Source organism: Triticum aestivum, chromosome 7B (genome assembly GCF_018294505.1).
Source record: "Triticum aestivum cultivar Chinese Spring chromosome 7B, IWGSC CS RefSeq v2.1, whole genome shotgun sequence".
NCBI lineage: Eukaryota > Viridiplantae > Streptophyta > Magnoliopsida > Poales > Poaceae > Triticum > Triticum aestivum.
In genome coordinates this window covers 256308795-256332662 of record NC_057813.1, presented here as the reverse complement: position 1 = coordinate 256332662, position 23868 = coordinate 256308795, and the positions used below count along the sequence as shown (strand labels likewise).

General features: G+C 49.4%; 1 protein-coding gene across 1 annotated transcript; it reads left to right on the top strand.

Moving 5' to 3' along the window:
* Window positions 1–19299: 19299 nt before the first annotated feature.
* On the top strand, window positions 19300–21702 carry LOC123160506 (uncharacterized). Its single transcript, XM_044578316.1, has one exon. It carries the CDS (start codon window positions 19601–19603, stop codon window positions 21530–21532), a length of 1932 nt encoding a protein of 643 aa, XP_044434251.1. The 5' UTR covers window positions 19300–19600; the 3' UTR covers window positions 21533–21702.
* The last annotated feature ends 2166 nt before the right edge of the window (window positions 21703–23868 follow it).

Below are 23868 nucleotides of genomic sequence, written 5' to 3'. Positions count from 1 at the left end.
AGATCGCACCATATCAAATAAAGTGCAGTTATGACGTTCGGACACACCATTAAGCTGTGGTGTTCCAGGTGGCATGAGTTTGTGAAACTATTCCACATTGTTTTAATTGAAGACCAAACTCGTAACTCAAATATTTGTCTCCGCGATCAAATCGTAGAATTTTTTTTCTTGTTACGATGATTTTCCACTTCACTCTGAAATTCTTTGAACCTTTCAATTATTTCAGACTTTGTGCTTCATTCAGTAGATATACTCATATCTGCTCAAATCATCTTGTGAAGGTCAGAAAATAACGATACCTGCCATGAGCATCAACACTCATTGGACCGCATACATCAGTATGTATTATTTCCAATAAGTCACTAGCTCATTCCACTATTCCAGAGAACGGAGTTTTAGTCATCTTGCCCAAAAGGCACGGTTCGCAAGCATCAAATGATTCATAACCAAGTGATTCTGAAAATCCATCTTTATGGAGTTTCTTCATGCGCTTTACACCGATTTGACCCAAACGGCAGTGCCACAAATAAGTTGCACTATCATTATTAACTTTGCATCTTTTGGCATCAATATTATGAATATGTGTATCACTACGATCGAGATCCAAAAAACTATTTTCATTGGGTGTATGACCATTGAAGGTTTTATTCATGTAAACAGAACAACAATTATTCTCTGACTTTAAATGAATAACCGTATTGCAATGAACATGATCAAATCATATTCATGCTCAACGCAAACGCCAAATAACATTTATTTAGGTTCAACACTACTCTCGAAAATATAGGGAGTGTACGATGATGATCATATCAATCTTGCAACTAGTTCCAACACACATCGTCACCTCACCCTCAACTAGTTTCTGTTTATTCTGCAACTCCTGTTTCGAGTTACTACTCTTAGCAACTGAACCGGTATCAAATACCAAGGGGTTGCTATAAACACTAGTAAAGTACACATCAATAACATGTATATCAAATATACCTATGTTCACTTTGCCATCCTTCTTATCCGCCAAATACTTGGGGTAGTTCCGCTTCCAGTGATCAGTCCCTTTGCAGTAGAATCACTTAGTCTTAGGCTTAGGTCTAGACTTGGGCTTCTTCACTTGAGCAGCAACTTGCTTGCTGTTCTTCTTGAAGTTCCCCTTCTTCCCTTTTCCCTTTTTCTTGAAACTAGTGATCTTGTCCACCATCAATACTTTGATGTTTTTCTTTGATTTCTACCTTCCCTGATTTTTGCATCGCGAAGAGCTTGGGAATTGTTTTCATCATCCCTTTCATATTATAGTTCATCACGAAGTTCTACTAACTTGGTGGTGGTGACTAGAGAATTCTGTCAATCACTATCTTATCTGGAAGAATAACTCCCACTTGATTCAAGCGATTGTAGTACCAAGACAATCTGAGCACATGCTCACTAGTTGAGCGATTATCCTCCATCTTTTAGCTATAGAAGTTGTTGGAGACTTCATATCTCTCAACTCGGGCATTTGCTTGAAATATTAACTTCAACTCCTGGAACATCTCATATGGTTCATGATGTTCAAAACGTCTTTGAAGTCCCAATTCTAAGCCATAAAGTATGGTGCACAAAACTATCAAGTAGTCATCATATTGAGCTAGCCAAACGTTCATAACGTCTGCATCTGTTCCTGCAATAGGTCTGTCACCTAGCGGTGCATCAAGGACATAATTCTTTTGTGCAGCAATGAGGATAAACCTCAGATCACGGATCCAATCCCCATCATTGCTACTAACATCTTTCAACACAATTTTCTCTAGGAACATATCAAAATAAACATATGAAAGCAACAATGCAAGCTATTGATCTACAACATAATTTGCAAAATACTACCAGGACTAAGTTCATGATAAATTAAAGTTCAATTAATCATATTACTTAAGAACTCCCACTTAGATATACATCCCTCTAATCATCTAAGTGATCACGTGATCCAAATCAACTAAACCATAACCGATCATCACGTGAAATGGAGTAGTTTTCAATGGTGAACATCACTATGTTGATCATATCTACTATATGATTCATGCTCGACCTTTCAGTCTCAGTGTTCCGAGGCCATATCTGCATATGCTAGGCACGTCAAGTTTAACCTGAGTATTCTACGTGTGCAAAACTGGCTTGCACCCATTGTAGATGGACGTAGAGCTTATCACACCCGATCATCACGTGGTGTCTGGGCACGACGAACTTTGGCAACGGTGCATACACAGGGAGAACACTTTTATCTTGAAATTTAGTGAGAGATCATCTTATAATGCTACCGTCAATCAAAGCAAGATAAGATGCATAAAAGATAAACATCACATGCAATCAATATAAATGATATGATATGGCCATCATCATCTTGTGCTTGTGATCTCCATCTCCGAAGCACCATCGTGATCACCATCGTCACCGGCGTGACGCCTTGATCTCCATCGTAGCATCATTGTCGTTACGCCATCTATTGCTTCTACGACTATCGCTACCGCTTAGTGATAAAGTAAAGCAATTACAGGGCGTTTGCATTTCATACAATAAAGTAACAACCATATGGCTCCTGCCAGTTGCCGATAACTTCGGTTACAAAACATGATCATCTCATACAATAAAATGTAGCATCACGTCTTGACCATATCACATCACAACATGCCCTACAAAAACAAGTTAGACGTCCTCTACTTTGTTGTTGCAAATTTTACGTGGCTCCTACGGGCTTAGCAAGAACCGTTCTTACCTACGCATCACAACCACAACGATAGTTTGTCAAGTTGGTGCTATTTTAACCTTCGCAAGGACCGGGCGTAGCCACACTCGGTTTAACTAAAGTGAGAGAGACAGACACCTGCTAGTCACCTTTAAGCACGAGTGCTTGTAACGGTGAAACCAGTCTCGCGTAAGCGTACGCGTAATGTCGGTACGGGCCGCTTCATCTCACAATACCGCTGAACCAAAGTATGACATGCTGGTAAGCAGTATGACTTATATCGCCCACAACTCACTTGTGTTCTACTCGTGTATATGACATCTATGAATAAAACCAGGCTCTGATACCACTGTTGGGGAACGTAGTAATTTCAAAAAAATTCCTACGCACATGCAAGATCATGATGATGCATAGCAACGAGAGGGGAGAGTGTTGTCCACGTACCCTCGTAGACCGTAAGCGGAAGCGTTATGACAACGCGGTTGATGTAGTCGTACATCTTCACGATCCGACCGATCCAAGCACCGAACGTACGGCACCTCCGAGTTCAGCACACGTTCAGCTCGATGACGATCCCCGGACTCCGGTCCAGCAGGGTGTCGGGGATGAGTTCCGTCAGCACGACGGCGTGGTGACGATGATGATGTTCTACCGGCGCAGGGCTTCGCCTAAGCACTGCAACGATATGACCGAGGTGGAATATAGTGGAGGGGGGCACCGCACACGGCTAAGGAACGATCACGATGATCAACTTGTGTGTCAAGGGGTGCCCCCTGCCCCCGTATATAAAGGAGCAAGGGGAGGAGGGCCGGCCAAGGAGGAGGAGGCACGCCCAAGGGGGAGTCCTACTCCCACCGGGAGTAGGACTCCTCCTTTCCTAGTAGGAGTAGGAGAGAAGGAAGGGGAAGAGAGAAGGGAAGGAAGAAGGGGGTGCGGCCCCTCCCCCTAGTCCAATTTGGACTAGGCCTTGGGGGGGCGCGGCCTGCCCTAGGCAGCCCCTCTCTCTTTCCCGTATGGCCCAATAAGGCCCAATACTTCTCCCCGGCGAATTCCCGTAACTCTCCGGTACTCCGATAAATACCCGAATCACTCGGAACCTTTCCGAAGTCCGAATATAGTCATCCAATATATCAATCTTTACGTCACGGCCATTTCGAGACTCCTCGTCATGTCCCCGATCTCATCCGGGACTCCAAACTCCTTCGGTACATCAAAACTCATAAACTCATAATATAACTGTCATCGAAACCTTAAGCGTGCGGACCCTACGGGTTCGAGAACAATGTGGACATGATCGAGACACGTTTCCAGTCAATAACCAATAGAGGAACCTGGATGCTCATATTGGCTCCCACATATTCTACGAAGATCTTTATCGGTCAAACCGCATAACAACATACGTTGTTCCCTTTGTCATCGGTATGTTACTTGCCCGAGATTTGATCGTCGGTATCTCAATACCTAGTTCAATCTCGTTACCGGCAAGTCTCTTTACTCGTTTTGTAATACATCATCTCACAACTAACTCATTAGTTGCAATGCTTGCAAGGCTTATGTGATGTGCATTACTGAGAGGGCCCAGAGATACCTCTCCGACAATCGGAGTGACAAATCCTAATCTCGAAATACGCCAACCCAACAAGTACCTTCGGAGACACCTGTAGAGCACCTTTATAATCACCCAGTTACGTTGTGACGTTTGGTAGCACACAAAGTGTTCCTCCGGTAAACGGGAGTTGCATAATCTCATAGTCATAGGAACATGTATAAGTCATGAAGAAAGCAATAGCAACATACTAAACGATCGTGTGCTATGCTAACGGAATGGGTCAAGTCAATCACATCATTCTCCTAATGATGTGATATCGTTAATCAAATGACAACTCTTTGTCCATGGTTAGGAAACATAACCATCTTTGATTAATGAGCTAGTCAAGTAGAGACATACTAGTGACACTCAGTTTGTCTATGTATTCACACATGTATTATGTTTCCGGTTAATACAATTCTAGCATGAATAATAAACATTTATCATGAAATAAGGAAATAAATAATAACTTTATTATTGCCTCTAGGGCATATTTCCTTCCACCTTATCATGCCCAATGAGATTTATGCGTACTGGGAGCGGACACGATTCCTAGAGCCTGAGCCTGAGCCATCACCTAATCCATATCAGGAGTCTATTTATCAATTGGATCCGTAGGAGCTCGCTAACCAATGGAACCCCGAGGATCCTCCTCAGTACATCGGAGAGGACTACTTTGATCCATGGGCGTGGACCAACTTATGCCTAAAGCCTAAGCTTGGGGGGAGTACGTATTTCTCACCGACATTACATTCGTGTTCACACACTCATTCTAGTTGCCGGTGTTCATACTTTTTCATTGTATTATCCATGCTAGTTTATTTTCTTTTCTTGCTTTATTCTTGTGTGTTTGAGTAACTTTGAGAAAACCAAAAAAAATAGTTATAGCTTTTAGCTAGTTTATTTTCCATGCTTGTTGTAGTACTAATTAAACAAGAAAACCCAAAAAGATTTATCGTTCTTCTTTTGATTGTTGGGAGCTTTCCTGTGTAAATAGTTTTCCTTGTTTTTTGAATTTCTTTTCTTTTCTTTTGGGGGTCGAGAGGAGAAGACCACGATGAAAATAATGAGTGGCTCTCATATGCATTACTGTTGATCTAAAAAAGAGCCCATATTACTTTGTATTCTCCTTTGAATTAAAATGTTTGCAGATTCTAGCTTAGTCCAATGCACGTGCACTATTATTATTATCCACACCGTTCGGTCGTGCAAGTGAAAGGCAATCATGACGATATATGATGAAATTATTGAGATGAGGAAAAGCTGGTATGAACTCGACCTAGTTTTTGTAAATATGATTAGTTCATCATTCCCGATTCAACCTATTATGATTGAAACATGTTTGCAATGACAATTAGCGATTATAGTTACTCATGCCATGCTTAATTAGCTAGGATTTTATAATGGTTTACCTTGCGTGCCAACATGTTATTAAAATGGTTGTGATGTAGTATGATAGGGTGGTATCCTCCTTTGAATGATTCGAGTGGCTTGACTTGGCACATGTTCGCGCATGAAGTTGAAACAAAGTCAACATAGCCTCCATGATATTTATATTCATGGTGATTTATATCCTACTCATGCTTGCACTCATTGTTGGTTAATATTAATGCATGTTTATGACTGTGTCGCTCTCTAGTTGGTCGCTTCCTAGTCTCTTTCTAGCCTTCACCTATACTAAGCAGGAATACTGCTTGTGCATCCACTTCCATAACCCCCAAAGTTGTTCCATATGAGTCCACCATACCTACCTATATGCGGTATTTACCTGTCATTCCAAGTAAATTTGCATGTGCCAAACTCTAAACCTTCAAATGAAATTTTGTTTTGTATGCTCGAATAACTCATGTATCAATTAGGGCTGTCTATATCATTCACAATGAGTGGACTCCGCTCATCATTCACAAGAAAATGCCCGGTAACCGGGATGCCCAGTCCCATGCTCAAATCAAATCAAAATAATTGCAAACAAAAAACTCCCACAGGATTGTTGTTAGTTGGACGGTACTCGTTGTTTCAGACCAGCTATGGAATGTGCTTGTTGGTGGTGGGGGAGTATAAACTTTACCATTCCATTTGGGAACCGCCTATAATGTATGTAGCATGGAAGATATCGAGATCTCTTGGTTGTTATGTTGACAATGAAAGTATGCCGCTCAAAATATTATTTATCTCTGTTTCAAAACTCGAGCTCTGACACCTCTACAAATCCTGCTTCCCTTTGTGAAGGGCCTATCTATTTACTTTTATGTTGAGTCATAATCCCCTTATAAAAAAACCACCAGTTAGAGAGCACCACTTTCATTTGTATGCATTGTTATTAATTGATATTGAGTATGACTATGACTGGATCTCTTTTACCATGAATTACAATGTCTAGTCAGTCCTTGATCTTCAGGGGTGCTCTGCATTTATGTTTTGCGGTCTCAAAAAGGGCTAGCGAGATACCATTTTGTTGTATCATATCATGATTGTTTTGAGAAAGTGTTGCCATCCGGGATTTATTATTATTACTCGCTAGTTGATTATGCCATTGATATGAGTAAACTTGAGACCTAAATGTTATTGTGAATATGGTTAGTTCATAATCTTTGCTCAAAACTTGAATGCTGGCTTTACATATTTGCAACAACAAGATCAAACAAAGTTTGTCAAAGTTTTTCTTTATCAGTTTCAGTTTATCAATGGAATTGCTTGAGGACAAGCAATGGTTTAAGCTTGGGGGAGTTGATACGTCTCCAACGTATCTACTTTTCCAAACTCTTTTGCCCTTGTTTTGGACTCTAATTTGCATGATTTTGATGAAACTAACCCGGACTGACGTTCTTTTCAGCAGAATTGCCATGGTGTTATTTTTGTGCAGAAATAAAAGTTCTCGGAATGACCTGAAACTTCACGGAGTCATTTTTTGGAACTAATAAAAAATACTGGCGAAATAATCAACAGAAGGGGGCCCACACCCTGGCCACGAGAGTGGGGGCGTGCCCTACCCCCCTGGGCGCGCCCCTAGCCTCATGGGCCCCCTGGACCACAACCGGCCTCAACTCCAACACCATATATTCACGTTCGGGGAGAAAAAAAAATCAGATAGAAGGGTTCATCGTGTTTTACGATACAGAGCTGTCGCCAAGCCCTGTTCTTCCTCGGGAGGGCTGATCTGGAGTCCGTTCGGGGCTCCGGAGAGGGGAATCCGTTGCCATCGTCATCATCAACCATCCTCTATCGCCAATTTCATGATGCTCACCGCCATGCGTGAGTAATCCCATCATAGGCTTACTTGACGGTGATGGGTTGGATGAGATTTACCATGTAATCGAGTTAGTTTTGTTAGGGTTTGATCCCTAGTATCCATTAATGTTCTAAGATTGATGTTGCTATGACTTTGCCATGCTTAATGCTTGCCACTAGGGACCGAGTGCCATAATTTCATATTTGAACCTATTATGTGTTCATGAATATATGAGTGTTCTTGTCCTATCTTGCAAGTTATAGTCACCTACTACGTGTTATGATCCGGCAAACCCCGGAGTGACAATAGTCGGGACACTTCCCGGTGATGATCGTAGTTTGAGGAGTTCATGTATTCACTAAGCACTAATGCTTTGGTCTGGTTCTCTATTCAAAGGAGGCCTTAATATCCCTTAGTTTCCATTAGGACCCCGCCCCCACGGGAGGGTAGGACAAAAGATGACATGCAAGTTCTTTTCCATAAGCACGTATGGCTATATTCGGAATACATGCCTACATTATATTGATGAATTGGAGCTAGTTCTGTGTCACCCTATGTTATAACCGTTTCATGATGAATGCCATCCAACATAATTATCGGTCATTGATCCATAGACTATGAGCTTTTCACATATTGATCTTTGCTAAGTTACTACTCCATTGCCACGGTTACGATTGCTACAAAACTGCTACTATTACTTTTTCCACCGTCACCATTACTTCCATACTACTTTGCTACTAAATACTTTGCTGCAGATATTAAGTCTTTCAGGTGTGGTTGAATTGACAACTCAGCTGCTAATACTTGAGAATATTCTTTCTCTCCCCTTCTGTTGAATCAAGGGCGTGGAGGTGAAGAGGGATGTCGATGGCCTCCAGATCAACTAAGCGCCGAGAGGGGGCCAGATCTTCGTCACATTCCACTCATTGGAGTCGGCGGCGATCGCGAGCCGGACCTTCTCCAGCCCTTCGCGATTGACCATGATGGACCGACCTAGCGCGGGCTCTGGCCCCAACTAAGGTTCCGCCATCGTCGAGGCTCTGCCCCTCTTCTTCTTGGGAGCCATGGCGGTGGGGCAGGTTGCAGCGGGCACAAGATTAGGCGAGGAGAGGTGCGGGCATGAAGAGGAAGGAAGGAGCAAAAGTCGGATGCACGGCGGTACTGTGATGGCCCTGTAGCGTGCGCCAGGCTTATTGTCAACCAGGGAAGTTGCCGAGCCAACATGGGGAAGTGGAGGCATCCTCGTCCCGTCGTGCGCCACACGCCAAAAGTCTGGCCCGCAGGCGATTGGGGCCCACAGCACTTCAGCCTACTCTCCTTGGCTTCGCCTCGAAGCTAGCCCGAGCGCGCCTCAGGCCCAGGGCTACTGTTGGCGTTCTAGGACCGAGGGTACCCAGATCTATCTGCCTGCGTCCCATATCGTAGCTCCCTCGTCGGCCTGGTATGGCCTAGCTGCAAGGCCCCTGTCGGTGTCAAAACCGGCAGATCTCGGGTAGGGGGTCCCGATCTGTGCGTCTTAGGCTGATGGTAACAGGAGGCAAGAGACACAATGTTTACCCAGGTTCGGGCCCTCTCGATGGAGGTAAAACCCTACTTCCTGCTTGATTGATATTGATGATATGAGTAGTACAAGAGTAGATCTACCACGAGATTGTAGAGGCTAAACACTAGAAGCTAGCCTATGATGATTATGATTGTGATCATCCCTCTAAGGACTAAAGTCTCTGGTTTATATAGACACCGGAGAGGGCTAGGGTTTACATGGAGTCGGTTACAAGGAAGGAAATATAATATCTGGATCGCCAAGCTTGTCTTCCACGCAAAGGAGAGTCCCATCCGGACACGGGACGGAGTCTTGAGTCTTGTATCTTCATGCTCCCACAGTCCAGACAAAGTGTATAGTCCGGCTGTCCGGATACCCCCTAATCCAGGACTCCCTCAGTAGCCCCTGAACCAGGCTTCAATGACGATGAGTCCGGCGCGCAGTCTTGTCTTCGGCATTGCAAGGCGGGTTCCATCTCCAAATACTCCAAAGTAATTATCGAACACGTAGACCATGTCCAGATCCGCAAGATGATCTTCACATACCACCGTAGGGAGCATAGCATAAATCTGATCTGCTGGCAATCTTTTGTGTGTCGTGCCCTTGCATCATGGCCCGGTCCAACACGAACCGGTTTTTCTTAGCCTACCTCGATACATGTTGCGAGGCGGTTTTATTGGCATGCCCTGCCAAAGCAGAGATCATGTTCCCCTTATTACGGGATCTTCCATCAATACAGGCGTGCGCCACCCCACGACGACTGTTGGTATGACTCCGTGTTTTTAGATAAGTCTCAAGCGGTCATGCTGAGGACTCTTGATATTCATCCCCTTTATAAAGGGGCCGAGGCCTATACCTCTTTTCCAACTCCCTTGCGCCTTTTCGCATCTCGAGTTCTAACACCCGAGACCCAAGCTCAAACACCCCAGATCCTCCAATATGTCCGGATCCAACCTTCAAGGCCGGTGGCTGTCCTCCTCAATCAAAGAGGAGGACATTGCGAGGCTTAGGGAGGTCGGATATCTGACTGCCGACGTCCAGCACAGGCTTCCTGCTCCAGGGTAGGTCATCCCTACTCCCGAGCCTAATGAGAGCGTCGTATTTGTTCCTCACTTCCTCTGCGGCTTGGGGCTTACCCTTGATCCCTTTGTGAGGGGTCTCATGTTCTATTACGGGTTAGATTTTCACGATCTAGCTCCGGACGCTATCCTCCATATCTCGTCATTCATCATTGTGTGTGAGACTTTTCTCCACGTCACTCCACACTTTGGCTTATGGCTCAAGACCTTCAATGTGAAGCCGAAGATGATCGAGGGGCGACATGCAGAGTGCGGAGGTGCCACAATAAGCAGGAACGCCGATGCCCCATGGCCAGAGGGTTGTTTCCCAGAGGTATCCGATTTATGGCATCGGAGGTGGTTTTACGTCATGGCTCCCAGAGGCACAAAGTGGGTGGCTTCCCCTGACTTCCGCTCGGGCCCTCCATCACAACTGGCATCATGGACCAACGTAGGACGGGATTGGGGGTCTGCTAGTGATGTACCAACAATGCAGGGTCGTATCCGGGAGCTTCTTGAAAGGGACATTAACCTTGTCAGCATAATTCAGGTAATGCTAATCCGACGGATGTTGCCATGCAAACGCCGGCCTCTCCGGATGTGGGAGTTCAATCCAGAGGGTCCGCGGACTATTCAGCACTTCTTCGCCCTGATGCTCAAAGAGATGTGTAAATTATTCTTCGGACCACAAGTAAAGTGTCTGGACACCACCGAGGATGCGGGCCTAAGCTGTAATCGCCTAGATACCCAAGTAAGTAATCCCGAAACCAGACACTTCATTTATATTTATCGTACGCATTATTTTGAAAATCCTCCGTGGCCAGGAATGGCTCAACAAGGCGGAGAGAATCAGGTGTCCGGCGCCACTTCCCGAAGGCTCGCCTAGTCCTACCATAGCCAAGATGCTTGGCCGGGTGCTTACCAAAATGCCCTCAGGGAAAGCCGAAGGGAAGAACAGAGAAGCCGAACTTCACACACTGAGCATCCGAACTGGGGGAATTGCTACCTCCCCTAAGGAGGATAATCGGGGAGGGGAGTCTAAAGCCTCCTCCCCGCGCGGGAAGAAGAGGGCCTCCTCCGAAGACTTGGAGACGGAGGTTCCCAAGCAGGGGAAGAAAACGTCACCAGGGGGCCCTGCCCCGAAGGGCGCCCTTACCACGTCATGCCCGCCAACAGGCCAGCCCTCAATCGAGTTGTGAGTTAATCCTTAATTCGAAGGTACTGCATTTCTCCGAGAACAATAACCAGGATTCATTTTTTGCAGTCCAGCTAGCAGCTCCTCTCAACAGAGTTCGTCTTCGGGGGATCTCCCTCAGGAGAAGATGGAGAGTGAGACCCCACCACCCTCTCCGCCTCATGAGGCGGGCGACACCGAGGTGTCGTCATGGAGGAGTCCGGATCTGTCGAAGCCAGAAGCTAATCCTTCAACCGCCCTGAGCCCGGAGCGTTCGGCTCCCACGGGGGGCGGTGAGAAGGGTCCGCCACAGTTCGGTGTTCGGCCGGACATATTGACAGGCCTTCTGGAGCGAGCTGCACTCTCAGAGGAGCACCGCTCATTAATGAGCACGGTGCTCAAGAAGATTTCATCCGCCACAAGCGGTTTGAATGAAGTGTTTACGAGCCTGCTCAGAGGCTTTGAGGTATGTAATGAAAAATACATAATGTCTGGCTGTGAAGCACACGCTAGGTGTGCTCCATATGGATAGTAGCCCCTGAGACTCTGGTTGCCCGCCCTAGGCGGCAAACGAGGATCATATTGTGTAAGTAATGACTGCGCTATATATATGCGCGGGTGTCTAAGGATCCGGCAGCTGACCAGTCCGTTGAAGTTGCCGAACTGAGGAGGCAGATTGGAGTTATTGATGCCGATATCACGCTGGTGAACGAGCGGCTGAACGAGTCACAAGGTATGTGCTTTCCTTTCCTTTTTATGTTGTATAGGAAAAGTTGAGAGGGGCATGATATTAATGCGACATGCTTGGACTGCAGACGGTGCTGCTGCCATGGAAGCCCTGAGGGCGGAACTTGCCCAGGCCAAGGAACAAGCTCGGGCTAGCAATGCGGCTGCCCTAAAGGCGGCCGAAGAGTTGAGAGCCGAACAGGCTGCTCATCGCCGAAGCGAAGACAAGATAGTCGAAATGGCTGTGGAGTTGAAAAATGCCGCCGACCGGTATGAGCTCCTTGAAAAGGAGAATCAGGTTAATTCGGCTGACCTGAACAAGGCACTTAATGCAGACAAGGAGATGCGGACCGAAGTCAGGGATGTGTAGGAGGAGCTTCGACAGGCCGGAAAATCGCGGCTGGGAACCCCTACTTGTTGCAGATGAAGTTTTTGGATCCGAAGTATGCTCCCCTGGATCGACGCTGGAGTCCTGCAGACGTGTATGCGGACTTGGCGAAGAGTACATCTGATGCAGTCAAGTTTTTTGAGGATCAAGGTGATAAAGAAGTGGAGAAGCTGTTCTGGTCCCAATTCAATGCTCCTGCGCGCCCATTGCCATTGAGTGAGAAGATGGCTGCTGTGGCAGAGCTTCATAGGCTGTCCGGGCTTGCCATGCGGTCTATAATAGACCATATTTGGCCGAAGGGGCCCAAGCCGGACAGTTATTTTGGTTTGGTGCAACAATTCCTCGGTGCCGTATCTCAGATTGATGCCACGAGGAGGTCGGCGTGTATAGAGGGTGCACGGATGGCACTTGCCCGTGTTAAAGCATATTGGACTGATATGGAGGCCACCATTATTGCGACCCAGAATCCGGCGGGAGGCCAGGATCCGACCGAGCACTACTTGGAGCAGGTAACAGAAGGTGCTCGCTTAATAGAGGCTCAGTGCTCGAAGAATGTCATGTTCGAGTGACAAATCGCTTCATTGTAAAAACAATGTTATTTTGTTTATGAGGCTATATTTATACTTTGTGCCCGAAAGTATTATTGTGCCTCTTGTGCGGCCGTTTTTATGTATACGTGTAATCTGAAAGTTAGCAGTCGTCGGCTTCAGCCCCCATGCATACAATGCGGGGGTGTTCGCGAAAAATATACATAATCACACTTGATCCAACGTCTTGGTCCATTAAGGAGGTGATCGCACGTCGAACTAGGCAACCGAACTATATACTTGTAACACTTTCACTTAGCCATAGGAGTTTGACAGTGGGGCTTCGTTAATGCGGAGGAATCCTAAAGATTCCGGTAAGTCTTCGAGTGGTTGAACAGTCTCTCGTTGTATCATGACAGTCAGTTTTCGGCTTTCTCTACTGAGGTTCTCATCCGGAACAACCAGGCCACAATCGCAGTAGTTCTCCTTTGGCCGCCTTAGCCGATAAGAACGGAATGTAAGGCGGCAAACCCAGGAGCCGGGCAAACCCAACATTTGACCAAAGACATGATTCGGAGCTGATGCATATAAGGCCAAACTCGTGACGCCGAACACTCCTGAAGGTATTCGGACTTTATAACATAAAATGGGCTGAAGAACGCCCTTTCATTATGAACCCTGTATTTCCAGGTACGTGCATTAGTCTGTCGTGGCGAAATGCCAATAACGGTAGTACCCTCTGTGGGTATAGTACCCATGGGATATGTAAGCAATAAGAGGCAATAAAAAGGTTTACACATGGGCTTAATCTAAAGAGAAACCTTTGAGCGGGGCCCTGCTGCACGTTTGCGCCTTTGTCTCCATTGTGCCGTGTCCTGGAAGGGTATCGCACGAATGTTGTCTGTAAAAAGAAAAACTCACGTAGAAGAGCATAACATGAGCGTGCGATGGATAGTAAAAGTGTAACACATTGGCCTATAAATAATGTCAGGCCAACAATGGCGCTTTATTAAATATTTATAGCCCCTGGTGTCCTCTATGGGATTACATATACGGTGCCCTGGCTCATTTTTATCCGGGCTGCCGGACTCGTCTAACTGTGTCCATGGTCTTAACGACCAGTCATGCTTTCTGTTATTGGAGGCCGCTTAGAGTCCGGCCGCTGGGGCCGTCACGTATTCCTCCATGCGTGAAGAGCGCTCTGTGTTTCCGTTAACGGTGATGACGCCACGTGGACCGGGCATCTTGAGTGTAAGGTAAGCATAATGCGGTACTGCGTTCAAGCGGGCGAAGGCCGTTCTCGCAAGCAATGCGTGATAGCCACTTTGGAAGGGGGCGATGGTGAAGAGTAGTTCCTCGCTTCTGGAGTTGCCTGGGGAGCCGAATGTTACCCCCAGTACAATGGAGCCCTTGTTGTAGGCTTTGGCGCCTGGTATCACCCCTTCAAAGGTGGTGTTGCTTTGGCTAATTCTGGATGGGTCTATCCCCATTCTGCGGATAGTGTCCTAGTATATTAAATTGATACTACTGCCGCCGTCCATGAGGACGTGGGTAAGATGGTATCCGTCGATTATTGGGTCAAGCACCAAGGCCTCTGATCCTCCGCGTCGAATACTAGCCAGGCAGTCCGTGCGATTGAAAGTGATCGGACAAGCCGACCAGTGGCTAGGTGTGGGTACGATGGGCTCTATAGTGTATGCGTCTTTGAGCGCGCATTCGTGCCTTCTCGTGGGTGTGTGAGTCGCGTGGATCATGTTTACTGTTTTTACCTCTGGTGGGAATTTTTTCTGTCCCCCAGTGTTCGGCTGGAGAGGCTCATCCTCGTCTTCACTTGGAGTTTCCCTTCCCTTGTGTTCGGCATTTAATTTGCCGGCCTGCTTGAAGACCCAGCATTCTCTGTGAGTGTAGTTCGCAGGTTTGTTGGGGGTGCCATGAATTTGGCACAGTCTGTCCAAGACTTTGTTCAGACCGGATGGTCCCTCTTTGCTGCCTTTAAATGGCTTCTTTTGTTGATTGGGTCGAGAGCCCCTGAATCCGGCGTTGACCGTTATGTTGTCCGGGCTCTCCTCCTTGTTTTGACGTTTGTTCTTATTGCGTCGTGGCTTCCCGTTTCCATCCCTTGTTTCGGATGTGCTTGGGTCGCTGGTGCCTTTACGGGCCAACCAGCTATCTTCACCCGCGCAAAAGCGTGTCATAAGGCTTGTTAAGGCTGCCATTGTCCTTGGCTTTTCTTGGCCGAGGTGTTTGGCGAGCCACTTGTCCCGGATGCTGTGTTTGAACATCGCTAAAGCTTCGGCATCCGGACAATCGACAAGTTGATTCTTCTTAGTGAGGAATCTGTTCCAAAGCTTGCGGGCGGACTCTCCGGGCTGTTGGATGATGTGACTTAAATCGTCCGCATCCGGAGGCCGGACATAAGTCCCTTGAAAATTGGCCCTGAAAGCGTCCTCGAGTTCCTCTGAACTTCCAATTGAATTTTCGGGGAGGCCTTTCAACCAGTGTCGAGCTGGCCCCTTCAACTTGAGGGGAAGGTATTTGGTGGCGTGGAGGTCGTCCCCACGAGCCATGTGTATATGCAGGATAAAATCCTCGATCCAGACCTCTGGGTCTGTCGTTCCGTCGTATGCCTTTATGTTCACAGGTTTGAAACCCTGTGGAAATTCATGGTCCAATACTTCTTCGGTGAAGCATAGGGGGTGAGCAGCCCCTCTGTGTCTGGACGTGCTGTTGCATGTCGTCGGCTGTTGTTGTGTCTGGTGTTGATTCCGAACTGGTATCCAATCAGTATGATCGTTTTGGTGACCATAGTCCCGCGCCGGGGTGTATCCTCTTGATCCGTAGATGGACCTAGCCGCGCCGGCTTTCTTATCTAGGAGCTCGCGTAAATCGTGTGCGGCGTTGGTAGCTGCTCTGTTGCGGTTATGAAGTGGTTCGTCCGGCCTCTTGGCTGTGTTGTTCTTTGGTGGAACGGCCTCGTTGTCGAATTCTGGCAGCAGCTAGCGTTTTGGATAGCTCTTCGTATGGCGATCGTCGCCGTACTTTTCTTCAGTGTCTAGCACTTTATTCCATCTGCGATTGAGCGTTTCCTGTGGGGCCTTTAGCCGTTGCTTCTGCTTCTTTAGACTTCTCATAGTGGCCATAAGCCTTCTGTGGAGGTTATCTCATTCCAAGCGTGTTTCCGGGATGATGAATGCGTCGTCATCCGGACTGTGTTCTTGTCCCGGGGCGGTTTGGTGAATTCGTCCCTCGGGATCATTGTGATCGGGCCTCTGCTCCGAACTGTGTTCGGCGTGACCTGGCTCATCCTGCTCCATTGCTGGGTCCATATGGTCGTTGTTGCCTTCGGAGTTGACTGGGGTGTCGATCTTTCTGACGCTCTTGTCGCTATTTTTACTATTGCTTGACTTGGAGCGGCGTCTGCGCCGTCGTTTTGGGTTTTGCCCGGGGGTTTTATCTTCTGGATTGTCGCCGTCGTCCTCCTTAGGCGTGTCCACCATGTATATATCGTATGACGGGGTGGCTGTCCACCACCCCGTGAGCGGTGGTTCCTGTTATTCTCCTGCATCGTCGTCCATACCGTCGATGTCTTTGGAGTCAAAGTTAAGCACGTCGGTTAAATCATCGACTGTGGCAATGTAGTGGGTGGTGGGTGGGCAACGGATTCCTTCATCGCCTGCTTCCCACTCGAGCCGGACATAGTTCGGCCAAGAGTCTCTTGACAAGGAGAGAGATTTAAACGAGTTCAGCACGTCGCCAAAGGGCGAGTACTGGAAGATATCCGCGGCGGTGAACTCCATTACCGGAGCCCAACCAGGTTCAATGGGCTCGGGAGCGTGCGGACTGGAACCCACTGCCGGATACGAGTCCGAGGGTCCGGTGTCACAGGCTTCTTTGTGGGTGAGGCATGTGTTCAGCTCTACCGCCGATGGGTGTGCGGCCTGCGGGGCGGGGTCCATCCACCCGTCCTCAGGCGACGCAATCTTCTCTGGATTTAGGTCCGGGGCTCCTGCAGGGGCGATATCCCGAGCATTGTCCGGTAGCAGGTCTAAGTTGTGCTCGTCGTGATTGTTCAGCGCTCCTGGCGCAGGCGTGAGCCCGTCGAAGATCAAGTCTCCGCGGATGTCGGCCATGTAGTTCAGGTTTCCAAACCTGACTTGGTGACCAGGGGCGTAGCTGTCGATCTGCTCCAGATGGCCAAGCGAATTGGCCCGCAGTGCGAAGCCGCCGAACACGAAGATCTGTCCGGGGAGAAAAGTCTCACCCTGGACCGCGTTGTTGTTGATGATTGAAGGAGCCATCAGGCCTTGCAACAACGACACAGAGGAACTCTCAATGAAAGCACCAATGTCGGTGTCAAAACCGGCGAATCTCGGGTAGGGGGTCCCGATCTGTGTGTCTTAGGCTGATGGTAACAGGAGGCAAGGGACACAATGTTTAACCAGGTTCGGGACCTCTCGATGGAGGTAAAACCCTACTTCCCGCTTGATTGATATTGATGATATGAGTAGTACAAGAGTAGATCTACCACGAGATCGTAGAGGCTAAACCCTAGAAGCTAGCCTACAATGATTATGATTGTGATCGTCCCTCTAAGGACTAAACTCTCCGGTTTATATAGACACCAGAGAGGGCTAGGGTTTACATGGAGTCGGTTACAATGAAGGAAATATAATATCCGGATCGCCAAGCTTGTCTTCCATGCAAAGGAGAGTCCCATTCAGACACGAGACGGAGTCTTGAGTCTTGTATCTTCACGCTCCCACAGTCCGGACAAAGTGTATATTCCGGCTGTCCGGATACCCCCTAATCCAGGACTCCCTCAACCCCGCCCCCCAAGTCAAGACCCTCGTGAGGGCCCCGGCCTCGCGAGGAAAGCGACGCCAAGCGTCCCGAGGGGCAGCTCTCCGAGCCTGCCTCCCGAGGAGCGGAGGTTTCTATGCAGGTACCTAGCCTCACGAGGCTCTCGATGACGCAAGCCACGATGACCAAGGCCAGGCGGGCGCCAGCGGGCGCGAAGGAGACAGTTTCCCTTTCGTTGCTAAGGGAGGAAGGACTGACGTGGATTCCCGAGGAAGGCCCCAAAGCTATCCATTCCGGTGCAACGAGACCAAGAACAGGAGCTCAGCAGGACGGATGTCATCGCCGAGCCCACCGCTGTGTCATGGCCAGAGGATTTGCAGGCGAAGACCAACTTTCGTCAGGATAGGATGTACTTCTTGTCCCCTTTCAAATTGACCGTTGTGGGATCCCTTCCCGCCTAAGTTGAGAGGGAAGAGGACCAAGGCCACTATAAGTATAGACTAGCCACCACCGTAGAAGGGACCCCGATTCGAGCCCGAACCGATTCATATGCACCACCAAAGCCCTCGCGAGGCTGCTCATCCACTGTACTAGTTCATTCACTCTCTCCTCATGAGGCCAATCCACCACAAAGCAGGAGTAGGGTGTTACACCGTAAGGTGGCCAGAACATGGGTAAACTGATGTGTTCGTCTTCTCCCCCGCTCACGCGAACTCGATGAAGCTAGGCTGTGCGGTGGCGAGCTTGAGGCTTGAGTTGGTTGAGATCTTTGCACACGTCCCAGAGTTTGAACCTTCTTGGGTATGCGGAGCCCTGAATCTGACAACCTTCTCTCTCAGGCGGCTTATGAACCAGCTTAAGGCCGCAATACGACCCGCCAAGCGCTGGACGTCATTAACACACACCGACTTAGGAAGTGAAGTGATGGCCTTTATCTTCTCCGGGTTAGCTTCAATGCCCCGTTCTGAGACCAAAAAACCTAGCAGTTTACCTGCAAGCACACCAAAAACACACACGACCGAGTTGAGCATCATCTTGTAGACCCGGAGATTATCAAAAGTTTCCTTCAAATCATCAAGTAGTGATGGCGTCGAAGGTGCCGGTAACAGAGATGCCACATACTTAAAAATGGTGATGTGGCAAAGAGTTAATGAGAAGAGAGACAAATAGAGTAACATAATATATTATCATCAGATAGCGCTTTCCAATGCAAAGTGAGTCTATAAAGTAATAAATGAAGACATCTATATTACCATGCCTATGATGTTAGTAACATACACTAGTAACATGTGCATATTACTAGTTGTCTAAATTACTCTCCTCTATGACTAGCCTAATATGGAATGGAGGAAGTACTTAGTTCTTGTCCATTTCCGCGAGATTGTGTGCGTTTGAATACCTGCATAGTGGACTGAAAATTCTTGACTCAAATGAGCAATCAGGCCTCTCTCAAACTTATCCATTATTATCGGATGGTTAAAAGAGAGGTTGCCCTAGGTTTCATATCTAACGGCCTCCAATCAAACGCCCAAAAGGGAGGGGAGGGGGAAATGACAAGGCCGAACGGAAGAATGGAAACCGCCGTGGCGCCTCCTCCCATTCCCTCCTTCCTATCCAGCCATCAAGGCCAGGAGGAGCTCGCGCCTCACCTCTCGCATGCCGCGCCCCTGCGCTCCCGCTCCCTTCCATTTCCGTCCCCAAATAAACGAAGCAAAATTAGCGCATTCCCCATCCTCCTCCGCCGCCGCCGGAGGACGGCCGGAACCGGAGACCAAGAAAGATCGACAATTCCGCTCGCCATTGCTCCGTTGACCGATCGGTGATCAGGAGGGGGCGGGGCCGCCGCGGCACAGGATGGATGACCTGAAGGCGATCTTGGCGCGGCCGATCCAGGTCGCGGAGCAGGTGATCAAGTGGGCGGAGGAGGCGCAGACGTGCCGGCAGGAGTGCCTGGAGCTCAAGACCAAGGTCGAGCGCCTCGCCTCCCTCCTCCGCCAGGCCGCGCGCGCCGACCTCTACGAGCGTCCTGCCCGCCGCATCCTCGACGACACCGGCAAGGCGCTCGACAAGGCCGCCGCCCTTCTCGACCGCTGCCGCGCTCGCGGCATCGTCCACCGCGTCTTCACCATCATCCCCGCTGGCTCCTTCAAGAGGACATCCAACCAGCTCGACAACTCCCTCGGCGACCTCTCTTGGATCCTCCGCGTGTCCAACTACGCTAACGCCGGCGATGACCTGGATGACCACATTGGCTTGCCCCCCATCGCCCAGAACGAGCCCATCCTCTTCCTCATCTGGGAACAGATCGCCGTGCTCTACACCGGCACCTTCGACGCCCGCGCTGACGCCGCGGCCAGCGTCGTCTCTCTCGCGCGCGACAATGACCGATACGGCAGGCTCATCATCGAAGAGGACGGCGTCCCGCCTCTGCTGCGCCTCATAAAGGAGGGCCGCCCCGAGGGCCAGGAGAACGCCGCGCTCGCCATCGGCCTCCTCGGCCGCGACCCAGAGTGCGTCGAGCTAATGGTGCTCGCCGGCGTCTGCACCGCCTTCTCCAAGATTCTCAAAGACGCGCCCATGAAGGTGCAGGGCATGGTGGCGTGGGCCGTGTCCGAGCTGGCCACCAACCACCCCAAATGCCAGGACGCGTTCATGCAGAGCAACGTGATCCGCCTGCTCGTGTCTCACCTCGCCTTCGAGACGGTGCAGGAGCACTCCAAGTACGCCGTCGCGTCCAGGATGAGCCTACACTCTGTTGTCATGGACAAGAAGGGCAGCGGCAAATACTCGTCGCATCAGGACACATTTGATGCGTCGGAGAACACCACCACCACCAACAGCATGTCGGCGAAGCCCACAACCGGTGGTAGCGCCGCTGCCGCTACCCCTGCTGCCGCCGCCGGCGGCGGCACCAGCTCAAGTGGCGTGACGGGAGCTGCGACTGCGAGCATTGGCAGCGTTGCGGGGACGAAGCAGCACAATGTGTCCTTGTCGGGGACGAGCACGCGAGGGAGGGATTACGAGGACGAAGAGACCAAAGCCTACATGAAATCCAACGCAGCCAGAGCGCTGTGCCAGCTAGCCATGGGCAATGCCGCCGTGTGCAAGAACATCACGGAGTCCAGGGCGCTGCTCTGTTTCTCCATCCTCCTGGAGAAAGGCGCCCCCGACGTGCAGTACAACTCCGCCCTGGCGCTCATGGAGATCTGCCGTGTGGCTGAGCAGAACTCGGACCTCCGGCGGTCGGCGTTCAAGCCGACGTCACCCGCCGCGCGCGCCGTGGTGGACCAGCTCCTCCGCGTGGTCACCAAGGCGGAGTACGACGATCTCCTGATCCCCTGCATTACGTCGCTAGGCTGCCTGTCGAGAACCTTCCGGGCGACGGAGACCCGGATCATCGGGCCGCTGGTGAACCTCCTGGACGAGCGGGAAGCCGACGTGTCCCGGGAGGCGGCCGTGGCGCTGACCAAGTTCGCCTGCACGGAGAACTACCTGCACGTGGACCACTCCAAGGCCATCATCAACGCCAGCGGCGCCAAGCACCTGGTCCAGCTGGTGTACTTCGGGGAGCAGGTGGTGCAGGTGGCGGCGCTCCTCCTCGTGTGCTACATCGCGCACAACGTCCCCGACAGCGAGGACCTCGCGCAGGCGGAGATCCTCACCGTGCTGGAGTGGGCGTCCAAGCAGCCGTTCATGGTGCAGGACACGTTGATCGAGAATTTGTTGCCGGAGGCCAAGATCCGGATGGAGCTCTACCAATCCAGAGGGGCAAAAGGTTACCATTAACGTACGTCAAATTGATCGATCCACGTGCACCCACCGGTTTTGTTGCAGATCCGAGAGGCTGGCATGGCATGGCATCGCATCGCATGGCATGCATGTACGTAGGAAGAACACACAAGCTGACTTCTTCACATCTGCCTAGCAATGTGTATATACATCTCAGGTGCTTTTGCGTATACTTTGCTTGACCCTTTTGATCCCAACATAGGTTGCAAAATGGTTTGTATCAATCCGTGTGATTAACATCTTTTGGTTGGGGATAGGGCCTTGACACTGGAGGCGGTTAATTTTATCGTGGACATGAGAAGGTTGTGTAGGGTCTGATGATGTTCCTTCTTAACTTGTAACTTGTACCTTTCTTGGGGGTATAGCCATTTCTTCTTATTCTGAGTTTAGCATCTTGTACTCTCATTTCACCCTAATGGTCGGTGTATATTAGTATTCACTTAATTACGAGAAGGAACTTGTCAAGTTTATATCCTGTCTCTTTCGATTGCCATTACGAGTATCTCATTTGCCAATCTGATCAACTCAAAAATTACTGAATCATCTCTGCATATCTATGTATGATTCTCTCTTGTCAATGTCTATTCATGACAAAACAGTTCAATTTTGCACATGGTTATTTAGACGAAAGCCACGAACAACGCCAAGCTTTATAAATTATTAGAGCCACAACAATAAGGCCAATTATTTACGAAGCTCACTGATTACAAAACAAAGCGAACACCACAATGAAATTACTCCTTTAAGAGCATCTCTAATAGACAGACCCTATCGCGTGGACACTTAAAATCGTTATGCGGGCCGAGAAAAACGTGTTTTAAGGGTCAATTTTAGCTGGGGCCGAACAGATTCCATATAATCAACACGTAAAAAAGACTATTCTCTAAATATACCCACCACCTCGACTCCCTCGACGCACCGCCGCCCCCGCCACCAATCCTCCCTCGACGCGCTGCCGCCCCACCGTGCCTCTCTCGACGTGCCTCTGTCGCCTCCATGCGTCAATCCAACCACTGCCGCCCCTTCCGTCCGCTGGACTGGGGTTCCACGCCCCCCACTGCCGCCCGCACCACCAGCAAAGCCACCGTCAACTGCAATCGGCACCGCAGTTCGCCGTGATCCTCTTCCTCGCAGGCCCCAACGCCTCCACGCCCACCGCCACGGAGATTGACGCGCTCGTCGCCGTTCTCCACCGCCGCCCCCCGACAACCTCTTCGTCTTCTCGCCACGGCGCCGCACGCCTCCTCTTCCGCTCCCTTCCTGCCGCCGTGGCCGCAACGCGCGAGCTTTGTCTCTTCTGCTCGAGGGCCTCCACCTCCTCACACCCTACCTCCGACAGCCGGCGGCCAAGGACAGGTGGGGCGGCGTCCGGGGCAGCGCAGACAGGTCACAGAGATGTTTCCATGGCAGTTGGGCTCCCGTCAACTGCCTTCTCCCGATACAGGGCACTGCAGAAGCAGACGCGGAAACTATGTTTTTGGAGATCGGGAGGAGCTTTTTACCGCACCCCTTAAAAAATGGTCGAAGGTGTATAAGGTGTCTGTTCGGGCTACTTTTTCGTCCAAAAATGAAAACTAGTGGTTAATTTACAGTTTGGTGGGATATAAGGGTTCTGCTAGAGATACTCTAAAGGATGCTAGGGTACCCGCCTCCTAAGGCCATCCACGGCCTCGTGCGACGTCTGATCCAATCCCTCCCTTACCGCCTGCCTGGCAGCCTTTCCGCGTCTGATCGTATTATCCTGTCCCTCACTGCCTGACGGCTTTGAAGGTCCATGATGCATGGGGAGGGGACTCCTATCGAGCCCCCTTGTATGTTGTCATTTGCCTTGCTACTGCGTGTGTGTTTCCAGCGCCTGGTGGGGCGACGTCGTGGGGTTAGTGATGGCTCGTGTCCGTGTCAGTTTTCCCCCGAAGAGGTAGGGATGATGCAGCACAACTACGATAGGTATTCCCATCAGTGATGAAACCAAGGTTATCGAACTAGTAGGAGAACCAAGCAACACTATGTAAACGGTACCTGCACACATAGAACAAATACTTGCAACCCGACGCGTAAGAGGGGTTGTCAATCCCTCCCGGGTAAAAGATTGGTAAAGATATAATTTGGTGGATGCAAATAGAATAACGGCAAATAAAATTCAGCAAGGTGTTTTTGGGCTTTTGATAATATAGATCTGAAAATAAAAGATGCAAATAAATAAAAAGGCAAATAGCAATATAGATCTGAAAATAAAAGATGAGAAAATAGACCCGGGGGTCGTAGATTTCACTAGTGGCTTCTCTAGAGAAAATAGCATACGACGGGTAAACAAATTACTGTTGGGCAATTGA